A 14,238-nucleotide genomic window follows, 5' to 3' on the forward strand; every position below is an offset into this window, starting at 1 on the left:
TCCAAGGCATCCTGACATCAATCTGATGGAGATCAGCACACCCTTATTAGTTAGGAAAGTTTATGTTTCCAGGTCTGGACATCCCATGGATTAGTTAGCTGAGATGTGCTTGTTGCTTCTGTTAGCAATTTTTCATTAGCAAAGTTGTATGTTTTGCACTCTACGAGAGAGTGGGCAAGAGTAATTTCCATGGGGAGCCTGACAGAAGTGTGGAAGGGAAGTAGTATTCTCATTTCTGTGAATAAAAGTTATGAACAAATGATGCAGGCTGGATCGAATTCATGTTGTGGTATTGCCATCTATTTGTTGTGTTATATGCCCTTTAATTAGGGCCAAGAGAGTGCTGGTGCATTTCCTAATCAAACTCCTGCCTGTAGAGAATGAAATAAAGCTAAAATATTGGTGCATTTATTTTTAAAGGGAACAGCAGAGGATACAAAATCTTGAATGAACTACAGAAGGTGAATTCAGCACTTCTCTCCCTCCATTCTTGTTCTTAGCTAAACTAGTGTTTATTAGGTGCCTAATGAAAGGCACCTAATGTTAACTTGCTGAAAGAAAATGCATCCTTTACCTTTTTCGTGGAGGTTACTGGACTGGGAGAGCATCTGGACCAAAGCCTTAGTAGGTTGTCAGGTGTAAAGAGAGCACTCTGGGTACAGGAATGGGGCCTTTAAAATAAACTGTAGTTCTGGAAAGGACACACTGTGTTGCTGCTTCTGTTGAATCATCCAGTACCAAACAGTGCCCATGCAGCATGAGGCCTTTGTTTGTCAGTCCTGGCCCAGTTTGAGAAGCTTTTACTACCTTTGTGTGCCTGTAGTGACACAGTCCTGAGTGCCATTCATTAGCTAATTTTATTGTATGTAACTTGTGCAGAGCTCCATATATATCACTTTTTTTTTCATTAGGGTAACCAATATAATGATCAGACTGTAATTAGTCACAGTGGTTTGTATTTGTGTGAGTGTAGATTCACTTAAATTATTTAAGAGAAAAGCAACATCAAGACTAAATGCATGTTTTGCTACAGTTTCTTGTGTCTGATCTGGAAGTTCACGAAAGGTTCTTATACTATGGGAGAGTATCCTTGGAGTTTCCCCTCCTGTGGGCCGTCTTAGGGCCCTCCCTGCGATCACAGCACACGCTTCTGTGCTCTGGAATTGTTTCAGTCAGATGCAGCTTAGGGGCTGCAGCCAGTCAGGTTTTCTGCAGCCACCTCTGCAGGTCTCAGCTTGGTCTCCATGCCTGTAGTGAGAGGCAGGGGTAGGACTGCAGGGGGAATCTGCAGATCTGCTTAAAGCAAAATTCTATAGTGTCGTTCTGGTAATGCGTTTTTAGCATAAAATAACCCCCAGTAGAAAACGTCCTGTGCAGCTCTTTCTTCTGCACCATGTGTTTTCTTATTTTTCCTTACACAAACACTTTCTGTAGTCCTTTTGCATTTATTTTACAGGCTTGTGCTATTTTTAAAGCAAAAGGTATTTGAAGGCAGGGAATCTCAGGATTTGTAAGTGGTAGATAATGCTTTGCTTGCAGGAAGATGACCATCTTCTAAATGGCAGGCAGTCCTGGCAAGGTGTGAATTCTTCTTGTTTTCTCGGGTGTCTTGTTTCTTGTCACAAACTGTGTGTCAAACTGGGAGAAAGCTGGTGCTTTCCAGGTTTTCAGCCATCACTGTGTGGATTCCAAGTAATTCTAATTTTAGGCCACTTGTGTAGTGTCAAAGCTATCTGTACCCTCTTCCTAGGGGAGAAAGGGTGGGAGAGTATAAAAACCTTGAATACCTTCTTGCCTGCACTGGTGAAAACCCATCCTGCTGTGACATTGATGCTCCAGGACCTTTGGTTCCTTTAGGAGATCTCTCTTAGCTTTACCTCTTGAATCAGTGCTGCAGATGAATAACGAGGCATTAATGTTTATAGGATCAGTGAGCTGCTACTTTGCCATATGCCTACATGTGCTGTGCTTCTCTGGAATCTGTTGGCCTCCCTCACCTTGACAAAGCTTTCACTAGGTGTATTTCTGTAAAACTGGTTTAGTTTACCAGGATGATTCAAGTACAGAATTTATATTTGTGTACAATTGATTTGGGGATTTGTGAGGTCTGTTTCACTTCAGTCCAAAAAACCCCTGAAATAACCATTTACATAAGTTATTATAGTAATGTTTTCTTTTTAAAAGATTGGTTTATTTAGCATTAAGCCTCACTGTTGGAGCAAGTTGGTGGTCACGTGCCACCCCAAAGAGATGGCTGCGTGTTTAATGTCTTACATAGCGTAGTAGAGATGGCATAGTGGTATTAATCCTTATTTTTACCTGTCCCAAATCTTAGTGTGACAGATCAGCAGGCACAGGCATAAGACGTAGAGTCCACAGCTGTAAGCTGGGGCAGAGGGAAGCAAGTATGTTCTTTGAGACATAGAATACCTGTGCAGTTCCACACTTTTCTAACTTTTGCATGTACCCCTTGCTCGTGCCCATCCACCTTCCACTGCAGCACCTGAGTTCCGAGCAGTGAAGCACCTCAGAGTTTCAGAAACGTGCACGTTCGCATCCGAAATTGAATTTCTCTGTTGGGGTTTTTTAAATTCCAGAGTGCTAAGACTAAAGTGCTTAATGTGGTTCTTTCCTTCCTTGAGTCTTAAAACTGTGCAGGAGTGGAGGCTCTCTGCTCCCACAGAGTAGAGCCGTGCAGCCCAGGGAAAGTTTGACCTTCAGGCAGAAAATGCAAAAAACGTTATTCATCTGAAACTTTAGCACTTCTTCCTGGAAACCCACTAAACAATTCAGTGCTCTAAAGATACCTATGAAGAAAGTGCCTAATGAGAAAGTTTTTTTTTTTTTTGCTGCTGAAATCCACCAAGAAGGTGGTTTTCAATGTCAGTGAGCTGTATTATAATGCTGAACAAAACTGGTGCTGGTGCATAAAACCCCAGGTTTACAATTGTACAGACACAGGTCAGATGTGTGGAGATTTTAGGATTATCAGTTTTAGGACAGTCATATTGTTTAGGGTTAGGGAAGGTTGATTTTTAAAGAAAAGGTTATCTCAAAATTGAATTAAAATGAAGTGCAGCTTGGGGAGGGGGTGTGAAATATTTAAATAACCACTGATTAATTTTAAAAACCTTGTATTTTGGTGATACACCAAACAAAAGGTTTCAGCACAAAAGAGGATTTTGATGGGGGGACTGGGCAGTTGTAAGCACCAGAAAAGGAGCATTTATGAAGAAAGTGATTAATTGAGAGCAGGACATTTAAGATGGCCACACAGATGTAATCACTTGAGGGACCTAGCTGAGTGTGTCTGTAGATCCTGCAGACCTCTTCCATTCCTACTGCAGATCCCCATGACAGTCTCTACCTGCCAGGTGGTGATGCTGTAAGACATACCAGGGGACTGTGTTGCCAGCTCTGCTGCTACTTAGACTTCATTACTCTACTAAAATAGATTCAAATACATTTACAACTATGCTTAAAAGTATTAGCATAAATCATGAAAACTGAATGGCACACAAAAATAAATGAACCAAGTCTGTTTGGGGAGGCTATATCTTCAGTTATTCCTTATGCTGTTTGTTCATTTAATGAATTTTGCCAATTAGCAATTAATTTGCAGTAGGTCTCCTAGTCATTAGTGTGAATTAGCAAGGTTTTGTTGGCGGAATGCCTCGAACATTAAATAAAAACCCTGTATCATGCGAGACCTCAAGGGGACTCCGTGGTGAGACCCTCTAGAGAAATGGAATTGCTCAGGGCCCACCCCAGGCCTCTGTGTGGTGGGTTCTGGGTCTATTTAAGCTGCATGGCCCAACTCCCAAGCCATGTCCTCCTCCCTCAGGGGAGAGCAGAGCAGGTCAGTACCAGTGTATTCCGTGCCTCCCAGGCCAAGTGCACGCCAGTAGATTCTGCTTATCCCAGGCTCCTCTCTGCACAGGTAGGCTCTGGTACTGTGGCTTTGTGGTGTTGACTCACACAATTTTCAGTAGCTCTTTATTTATTTTTCTCTTGGTACATGCAGTTCATGTGTTTAATGCAGGTTGTTTATAGCAGGGACAAAGGATTACAGTCCTTAAATCAAAAGCTACGTTTGTGTAATTATAAGCACAGGCTGGTGTTGCAAAGAGGACTGTAGGGAGAGGCTGTCAAAGGAGAAGAGCATCCAAAATATAGTAACCTCAAAAACCCCGGCTAATCAGTTTTCTGACGGGAGCAATCTGTTTCCCAGGTATTATTATTATATGGGGACTTTAAAGATAATAAATAACAATAATAGTCTACTATGAGGAAGGAAAGAAAAGGGCAAATGCCATTCACCTCGGAAGCTGTGGTTGCTCACTGGAATTCTCCGAGGAACATAATTTTCCTCAGCCCCTGCAGAGGACTCAACCCATGACAACACCAAGAAAATGCCAGGAACTGTGGTGTAAGCAAGAATATTGCCCAGAGTGGCATTTCTGTTAATGCAGAGATGTGACCCAGAGAAACCACATGTCCCAGTGCCCACATCTCAGGCCAGAGAGCTGTTCTCTGGGCCACTGGCTGGGACTTGTGGTCCTGGCAAATTACCTCATTCTTTGGGAATGAGGGCAAGTGAGCACCACTTCCAGCACTCTTGTGCTTCTCTGGACATCTACTTAAAAGAACAAAACAGAAAAGGGCTTTCTGAAGTAAGCTTGGGCTTATCAGAGCTGTGCAGGGCATGAAGGCTTCTCTTGCAACAAGGCAGCCCAGCTAACGGACCCTGGCTAACAGATTATCAGCAGCGTTTGAGTAATAGACTGCTCATTTAGTTTTAATACATTTTGCATAGAGAGCAATCAGCCTTCATCAGTCTTAGAGATGAATTGGCTTAGCCAGCTAAATTCTAAAGATATTAGGCCGACAGCAGCCACATAAATCATAACATTTTCTTAATGATGGTAAAATTAAAATATACTCTTGCTTTGAGAAACCAATGAAGCCTTCCTGTTTGCAGGCCAGATCCTCCTGCCTGAATTAAAAGGAAGCTTAATTGATGTGTTTTTAAACTAAACTCCCAGCCCCACTCCTCCTGAGCATCTCTAGTGTTCCTTTCTTTGAAGTTAAATTAATTTGTCCTGCCTCTCCCTGCTCCATCCTCTAATCTTCAGGAGTGTCAGTGAACACTTTGGCTCAGTATTCATTGACCAGACTCCTGTGGGACATGAGCCAGACGTGCAAAACATCACAGTTGAAGTCTTTGCCAGGTTAATCGTTTCTGTTGCCAGTAGTTCCTTGAGCTAATGGAGGCCTCCCAGGAGAAAAGCTTGTGCTCTTCCTCTGACCAACAAACCAAGACCTCCTGTCTGTCCGCCTAGCCAAGGATGAACTTTTCCTGTTTCTTGTCCTTTGTTCCTGAAGCTGGGTTGGTGTCCAGCGTGCTTCTGCCAGCTGGTGTTAAACAGAAGGGAATCCTGCCTTTGGCTAGAAAGACAATGATGCTGGTGTTGGAGCAGGGGTGAAGACAGACTCTCAGGGCTGTGATAATCACACAGTTACTGTGTGTCCAGAGCTCTTCAGTGGGCTCTGCTAACTCTTAGTGTCCCCCAAGTTAAGAAGTTCCAGTTGGTGCCTCTTGTCATTTTTGTGTGGGGCAGGGAACACTGGAAATGATGGGTCTAATCTGGGAAACTGGCGTTGGGCTGTCTGTTTTTTGGTGACTCCAGCATGTGACTTATGGGAAGTAAGGTGACCACAGGATCCCCCAGTAAGTTCATCTGAGAGGCCAATTTTAGGGTGGAGTGAAGAATGTCTCTTTCTTCAGGTCATTCCCAACCATGTTGGGTTGGTTTGGCCAAGGTTTGGGCCACTGATCAGTAAGTGGAGTGCTGGATGTCTGCAGGATGCTCTTGCCTCCTGGTTGTTCAATGCCCTGCTGGGCAGCTTGGGTTGGTGATGGGCATCCAGGGTTGGATTTGGAGGGACAGCCTATGCCTGGGTGCAGTAAGATGTTTGGCAATGTGACATTGAGAATAATTTCTTTCATGGAGTGTCTGCTGGCGTAGCTGAATGCTTTAATTTTTTCTTGGATGTATCTGCAGGGCTTAGAAACCTGCTCTCTCTGCCATATTGTGCCAGCTGCATTTGTGCTGCTGGTAATCTAATAAATGCTTGGTCTGAGCAGCTAGCACTCCTGCTAGAGCCCAAATGAATGCAGAGGAAGGACCCTGCTAAGTGTATGCATTCTTCCTCTCCTGGCCAGCTCCGAATCTCTTTCATAGCTCACATCTGATGCTTCCTCTCTCACCTAGCCCCTTAGCTCCGATGTAAATGTGTGTGCACACTTCCGCCAGTCAAGTAACTGTGCTCTCTCTGTCTCTCCCCTTTGTTACAAAGCCTGCTCTGTAAATGAATCCCACAGGTCTGGGGCTCAGCAGGTAAAAGGAGAAGTGAGTCTGTTAGCGCATGAGTCTAATCAGGCCGGCTAAAGCGAATAAAGTAGGGCAGCATTGCACATTAGCTGCTGTGTAAATGAGCCCTTTGATGGGCTGGGCACCGCAGGAGAGGGTTTGAAGCCAAGAAGAACTTTTGTTGTTAATTCAGTGACACATGGAAACTGTAAAACAGCGTGTCTTGCACACACACGAGAGAGAAAATAAAAGCCCTCACGACCGGGCTTTTCAATACCTGCCCTCGGACCTAGTCTGAAAACTTTCAGCCCCTGTCTCCCTCTCTTACCACTTGATTTTCCTTTCTCTCCCTTTCTTTTTTTGTTCCCCCTGCACTATAAAAAGAAAAGCTCTCTTGCCTTTTGAACTAGACGGCTGTGAGTGAGGGCTATCTCTGAGCTGTGTGGCTCTGTTACCTTTGTGTTCCAGATGAAACTGCCAAGCTCGGTGGGACAGAAGAAGATTAAAGCCCTGGAGCAGATGCTGATGGAACTCGGAGTAGGTGAGTAAAGGGGGCACACGAGAGAGAAAGAGACACACAGAGCTAGCCTTTGTTCTCGAGATGGGCTATTTTTTCCCCTAGTAATACAGCCAGTTTCTTGAATAACAGTATGTGAATGGTTTTTAAAATATTTTATGTGTTTAAAAAAAAAAAAAAAAAGAGAGGGTAAAAGCCAGAACAAGATGCACAGGGTTTTTTTTTTCCTCCCAGTAGAAAAATCTTTTAAAAGAGCCTTTGTTTCTCTCTTGTTTGGGCCTTTTTAACCATCAAGAGAGGCAGCACAGTATTAGGAAGGCAAATCTCAGCCTTGCCAGGAGAGGTACTTCTAAGTGTGTTAGTGACCATGGCACATGCATTGTTCAGGGCTGCCCTGTCTTGCTTTTAAGCTTCGTTTCCTCTTAATTTACTGCTCACGGTGGCAAGTCCAAAATGCATCTGGGACTGTTCATCCCCCCTTTATAGGTTGCATGCTGTGTGAAAATCTGGAGCATCTCTGCTGAAAGGCGAGTAAACACACATCCCTCACTCTTGAGCTCGAGTGTCTTAGCAGCAGAGAGAAGGGTTCACTTAACACATACAATACCTGCTCGTAGCTGGAGGGGAAGAAGTGCAGCCCGTGGCCAGTGGCTGCTCTCCATGCAGTGGGTACAGTTTTCAGGTGTTACAGGTCCCAGCATGCAGTCCCTCTTGATTAAACACCTGATGATCCCTTCCCTGTCCCCCCTCCCTGCTGTGACTGGGGGGATTTTAAAAAAAGAAAAAAAAAGAAGAAAAATAAAAGCCTTATTAGTGATTTACAAGAGATTACTGAGCTTGCTCCCAACACTGGCTTCTGTTAAGTCTTGTTAGTTTTTTGGGTCAACTGGTTTATGGCTCTGTGTTGTTTAGGAGACCGTGTGCAGTTCTGAAGGCCTCCTGTGGCTGGTCAAAGTGGCTCAGCCAGGACGATTTCCCTTTTCTGCTGTAAAACTAAGGGAGTTACTGTTGAGGGAAGCCTTGGGGAAGGATGTGAGTGCTTCTGAGAGCTCACTTTCCATGAGGATAAGGAGCGGTTCCTGATTCCCCACTCCTGCCTTACAGAACACACATATCTTGAGGGCTTCCTGGTGCTCCAGCCCTGCTGTGTCTTTGAGTGCAGAACCACACCTGGGCTTTGTGAGGGTGAACACATTGCTGGCAGGAAGGGGTCATGTGAGCAGCCCTGCAGACAGGGGCCATTAACATATGTCAGGGCAAATGTGCAGAGCTTCATCCTTTTCTTCTCCAGAACTTGCAGCTCTTCCTGGCTCTGTGTGTGTGCATAGTGGGGTGCAGCAGAATGCAAGGCGTGGGGTGGTGATCTGCCAGTCCCTGCTACAAACAGGTCTGAAACACAGCAGTAGAGCAGTTCTCTGCCTCAGTCCTACCCTGGGAGGAGGACAAGAGAGGCAGGGGAGCTCAGCCTGTCCACCCTTTTTTGGTAAAGGTGTAGGGAACAGCAGGAGCTCTTCTATCCTCTGCAGCAGTGTGGATACAGTATCTCTGTAAGACAGAGCTCCCTTCATGTAACCTAGTGGGTAGCAAGGTTCAGCCATCTGGTCTTATCTGTACCTTCCTTCAGTTTCTGAATCCAGGACTTGCAGGTTCACCCTTAGTCCTTGGCCAGAACCAAAGGACAGCCTGAAAATTCAGGTCTGCAACCCTTAGGGATGGCTACTGATGCATATAATGGGAGTGAAGCTCCTGGCATATATTTTGTGGGAGTGAAAGGGCAGCCAGGACCTTTCTAGGGATTTTCCATTGTAAGGTTGTAGGTCTGGGTGTTTAACAGAACCCCTTTTTCTCCCTAGATCTCAACCCTATGCCCACAGAGGAGATCGTGCAGATGTTCAACGAGCTGCGGAGCGACCTGGTGCTGCTCTACGAGCTGAAACAAGCCTTTGCCAACTGCGAGTATGAGCTGCAGATGTTACGGCACCGCTACGAGGCCCTGGCCAAAGCTGGGAGCATTGGCCCCCTCAGCGTGGAAGGTGCCCATCCAGATGGCCAGACAGGGCTTGGCATCGAGGAGGGCAAGGGAGATACCAAGGACCAGATCATTGATGTAGTAGGAGCACCACTGACCCCCAACTCGGTGAGAAGGAAGGTTGGGGGGGCAGAACAGGGAGCACTCAGGTCTCCGACGCAGATGCCCTGACGAGCGCTGGGGATGCTGCCCTGCTCTCCCTCCAGGCATGCGCGTCCAAGGGAGCAGAACACGCCTGTTCCCCCCCAAGTCCCAGTGCTGCTCTCTGGGATTGTCTCCTGTGCTGGACAGTGTTCTTGGTGCTACAGGTGGGGTCAGCAGGGCTTTCTACATCCTGCATGCAGGCAGATGGCTTGACGTGGGTGCCACCGTGGACCAAAGCAGCGAGGCTTTGGGTGATGAGAGCTTGCTCTAGGGCAGCAACAGTGCAGCTGCAGGCCTGAGGCATTTTCCGTCTAGACACAGTCCCGTAAGGGTTGCTCAGCAGAGGGAAGCGAGTGGGGAAAGCAGTCTTGAGGTGATGAGCCATGACCTGCCCGAGACTCTGGGGTCAAGCAGTAGCCTTGCCTGGAGCAGGAGGCTTGGGAAGGAGAGAGGTGTTTGAAGAGCAAAGGGGTGTTTTTATACCCTACTTCCAGTGCCAAGAAAGAAAAGCCAGACCTAGGGGTTCTTTGAGTGCGAGCCCTGTGGCAATGTCCTGTGCATGTACCTCTGCAGGATGTGAATCACTGGCCTCTCCTCCCTGCCTCCAGGAGGGCAGGCTGCCCAGCCCCTCACCACTGCCTCAGGGCCAAGGGTATGCCTGGGGATCAGCTGAGGCTGCTTTCCCCTCTGTGCAGTCCCCTGGCACAGCTGAGCTGAACTGCCTGATGAAAGCTGCCCATCTCCACACCGTGGCATCCCCGACGCCTCAGACACACTGCCCCTGGTAGCGGCACAGACCCTTACTTTCTAAAATGTATAATGTATTGCAGGATATTGAGAACACCTTATCTGTCAACGGCAGAGGCGACTCGTTAACCTGGACTTGAGTAATGTCCTATTTGATTGTGACAATATGGAGTCGTAAGGAAGAGTTCCACTGAGACAGGTTCATGTTTGTAAAGGAGTCTTCTGAATTGTTTTTTTTTCCCCTACTGCATTCAATCTGGAATCTCACCCCTCCCTCCCTCCCTCCCTCTCTCCCTGTGGTCTGGAGTGTCCTGGTTTGCAAACTTTCCGGGCTGATTTACAGCACACTTGCTCTCCCTTGGGACTTGGCTTGTTGGGAAGGTGGAAGAGGTGGTGGTGGTGGTGGCGGCCGTGGCTGCAGGACGAGGGAGCCCATGCATGTGTTTCTAACCACGTTGTTCCCCAGTGCCACCTCCTAGAATTGGAAACAAAGGGGTGGGCCCAGGCAGCACAGAGAGGGTTAAACTGACCTGGTCTCTGACATATTTGAAAGAAATATAATCAAGTTAATTCACTGCAAGGCAAATTCAGTACCTAAAGGGCCCCCATGTTAAATACAGCACTGACCTTTACCGGCTGATTACACAAAGACGACACAATTAGATTAGTCCAAGACAAAAGGTCAAGCACATTCACACTGTGACCATTTTTTGCTACCTTTTGAGGGGGGGCAGAAATTACATCCCAGCTGGAGAGATATTTTGGAGAGGAGGAGAATGGGACTGCTGTACCATGTTCTGCCTGGCTCAGATGTCTTTGGAGGGTCAGGCAGGGCCTGTCACTGTTCTTGCCCTGAACCTTTCCTGCAGTTGTTGGGCAATGTGGTGGTGGGAGAGATCAACAACCTGCAGCCCGCAGCCGGCTTTTCCAAGGATAGGCTGAGCTGAGTGGAGGTCATGTCCTGGTGATGGTCCCTGCCATGCCCAGAGCCGGCAGGAGCCGTTCTGGTGCCTCTCATGCAACATCATGGCTGAAAATTGGCCTTGGGAGGTCGGTGGGCTGGGTCAGGGCTGAGAATGGGGGTGGCTGGGGCAGTCGCTGGCTGTTTGACTGGTGGGGTGCGTGCACGTGTCCCCACCCCACACAGTGATTGCCCCAAGGTGTCCCAGGCCCTGGTGCAGTGGGGACAGCAGGGAGGCAGCGGGGCCGGGACACAGCGCTGGGGGAGCAGCCCCTGTGAGCACAGTGCTTTGCCCCTGCCCCGGGGTGCCTGCAGGGGCAACACTGTGGGGGTGGGAACAAGCAGCTCTGGAGGGCAAGCACAGCCGTGCTCCGTGGTGGCCATTCCCTCCCTCGCCTCCTGCAGCCGACACCTGCCCTTCCCCTTGTGGAGGCGACTGAGAGGTTTAACCCTGCCACGCCAGCCTTGAGCTCCTGAGTTCAAGCCTGTGCTTTGCCACTGAGCTGCCGGGGCCTTTGGGGGAATCATTTAATCTCCCCGCTTCAAATTCCTCCGAGTTGGAGAATCCCTCTGTGCTGTCTAGCACTGCCTGTCCACGGCACTCTACATGTTGGATTAAACGTGGATTAGTTCAACCTCTAAACCAGCTGCTCCCCTGAAGCCAGGTTTGTTTCCCTGGAGAGAAGTATCTTGCTCCAGATGTTGGAGGGAGTGAGTGGCAAAGCTGGGAATAGGACAGAGTCCTGACTCCTGAGCCCTTCCTGACCTGCCTGGATTCATTTCCAGGAATTGGAATGGATGGGCAAAGGCACACCAGGCTCTTTTGAGATACTGTTGTGTCAACAACCGTCTGCCACCACCCGCCTTGGCCAGCAGTGGGGATGGGGCACATGTCAGCAGGGTGTGTTAGCCCAGCTTGGGAGAGGCATCTGCTTGTCTCAGCAGTGAGAGCCCGTGGGGCAGCGGGAAGCCCAGCACTGTCCACCACTTCTCCCCTGCCCTGGCTGCCTGTCCACCCTCTCCCAGGGGCTGCGGTGCCCATTGCTGACCATTAAAGCGGAGCTGGGATCCCCCCAGTGCTGTTTGAGGCTGACCCCGGTAGGGACTTTACTCGGGGCCTTCGGGAGGTGAAAGGTGAGCCGAACTCGGAACAAATTAGTTCCAAGCAGAAGTTCAGCCAGTTACTCCAGATTGGATCCTTTGATTTCCGCAACTCAGACTCCACTCAGTGATCTGTAATGAGTGACTCTCAGAAATCCTCACATTGCAGCACTTTGTTCCTGAGCTCACAAGTCAGCCCATTAATGGGTAAAGGAAAGGACCTTGAGTCTAAGAAGTCTCGGGTTCAGAGTCAGAATTATTTGACTTTTAAGCTTCCTTTATCTGAACTCCTGCTGACTTCTTGTTTTCTGAGCCTGTTTGAAAGCTAGAAGTTACATTGTTAAGATCAAACGTTCTCTCTTTCCAGATGGAGTTACAATATCTGTCTTTTATATATATATATTTTAATATATATAGTGTATATATACCAGGGTGTATATATATTCCTCTCTTTTTTTTAATCGTTCTTTCCATTAAAAGAAACTAGACTTGTAAGCTCTTGTAAATTATAATGTAAAACATTTTTTTTAACCAGACAGTTCCCAATTTTGCCCGAGGCAACTGGAATAGCTGTGCCACGGAAGGCAATAGGAAGGTGATTAATATGAATTTGTGACATATTTGAAAGATGGGTCTTTTGCCATATAAAGATTATCAAACACATGTGCTCTTCCCCATTAATTCCGCAGCCCTCCCAGGAAAGCCACAAAGCCCAGCTCCTTTGTTTCCAGGGTGGGTTTTTGTTTTTTTAAATGTACCTTTCGGTCCCCTTGATTACCCTGTATTTGATTTTTATAGGGCATCTGCTCACTCTGCTGTGTGGGTTCTCTGGCCCTTTTATTTCCCTGTTAATCGGATCCCGTGAAGGCAGCGGTGCCAGGGCCTCTGACGAAATCCGTGTGTGTGTTGTATTTAACTTTTAGCCGTGCAAATTCCATGCTCTGTTTGCCGTCTGCCCGGCGGGAACTGGGGGCTGCTTCCCGCCGGGGGAGGCAGTGGGGCCTCCCACGACGTGCGCTGCCGCCGGGAGCAAACGCGTGCGGGACTGGCAGGGATGGAGGAGCAGGGATGGGCAGGCCTGGCTCCTTCCAGTGAGCGGGTCGGTGCTTGTCCATCCCTGTGTGTTTGCCGGCCGGGCCAGTGGCTCTGCAGGCTTTGGGGACCGGGGATGGCTGCAGGGCTGGGCATGGCAGGGTCCTGACCAGAGTTGCTGTGCTGGTGCAGTGCCGGCCTCTGCCTGCAGTGCCTTGTGCAAAGCGGGCTCGGTGCCGTACCGTGGGGACCCCTGGCACAGCTGGCCGTAGCACAGAGCTGTTCTGCCCCTCTCTCAAGGCCCTGCTCCTTAGGGCTTGGTGCATGCCAGGTTTCTTGGTCAGGGCTCCTGAGTTGTTGCAGAGCTCAGCCCCTTTCTCCTGACCGTCCCAAAGCCCTGTCCATGTCAGGGAGGTGACATCCCCTGTGAGGGTGCCATCCCAACCCCTTGCCACTGCTGGATTAGCTCTGCCCCTCCTGTGGTGCAAGGACCTGGCTCTCCCTTCAGCTGGGCAGTGTGGTCCATTGGGCTCTGCCCGGAGTGCTGTTGGAGCCCTGGAGTTGGCTCTGGGACAGATGAGTGTGTTTGCACCACCCGGGCACTCCCACCTGCTGACCCTGGTTTTTCTTTCGTTTCCTGTCTCCCTCTTGGAGTAGAGAAAGTGAAGGGAGTTGGCTTCCAGCTCCTCCTCTGTCAAGAAGGTGAAGAAGCCATGAGCCCCCTGTGCGGGGTGAGGAGGAGGTGCGGAGCTGTGTGCAGGGGCAGTGCCGGCTGTCCCAGAGCTGCTGGGGACAGCTGGCTGCCTGCAGCCATGGGGCAGGATGGGGGCCTTGCTGGGGCAATCTCTGCAGTGCTCCAGAGAAAAATGGGAGCCATCCCCTGCCCAGCGCTGTGGCCCCAACCCCATCTGCCCTCAGTGGTGTGACCTCTGGGCACCTGCAGCAGGTGCTGGAGGGTGGCCACAGGGCTGTGCAGGGCTCTGCCCAGGGCCACCCACGCTGCCCTGTGGCCACTAGTGCAGGCTGTGGTTTATGACTTTTTTTTTACGTGTTCTGTAAATACAGAGCCCATCACTTGTACTAGAGCAGAGCCATCCTTAGCCCTGGTGAGGCTGCACAGAGCTGTCTCACCTCCACCTCAGGCAGGCTGGGCACTGCTAACCCTGTTGGGAGCCCTGGCTGCCGGTGACTGTCCCTGAGCCCATCCACCTCAGTCACCAGGTGACAGCTGGAGTTGCTGCAGCAGCCCCTGCTGCCTTTGGGGCTGCCAGGTGCTGCTCCAGGCTGCTGCTGCACTGCCCACACCGGGCTGGGGAGCTCCATCCAGCATCCC

General features: G+C 49.1%; 1 protein-coding gene across 2 annotated transcripts in view; it reads left to right on the top strand.

The window, feature by feature from the left end:
- The window catches only part of DMAP1 (DNA methyltransferase 1 associated protein 1), a 30,684-nt gene extending 18,305 nt beyond the window's left edge, over window positions 1–12,379 (top strand). Inside the window, exons 8-10 of one of the 2 annotated variants that reach the window (XM_051797192.1) lie at window positions 6,843–6,915; window positions 8,745–9,028; window positions 9,895–12,379. In XM_051797192.1, the coding sequence (XP_051653152.1) occupies window positions 6,843–6,915; window positions 8,745–9,028; window positions 9,895–9,951 (414 nt within the window). In that variant the 3' untranslated portion in view covers window positions 9,952–12,379. Of the gene's footprint in view, window positions 1–6,842; window positions 6,916–8,744 lie in introns of both variants that reach the window. The other variant, XM_051797184.1, reaches the window with a different exon arrangement.
- The last annotated feature ends 1,859 nt before the right edge of the window (window positions 12,380–14,238 follow it).

The sequence above is a fragment of the Manacus candei genome, unplaced genomic scaffold, assembly GCF_025592945.1.
Source record: "Manacus candei isolate 608988 ecotype Guabito, Panama unplaced genomic scaffold, ASM2559294v1 h1tg000005l, whole genome shotgun sequence".
Taxonomy (NCBI): Eukaryota; Metazoa; Chordata; class Aves; order Passeriformes; family Pipridae; genus Manacus; species Manacus candei.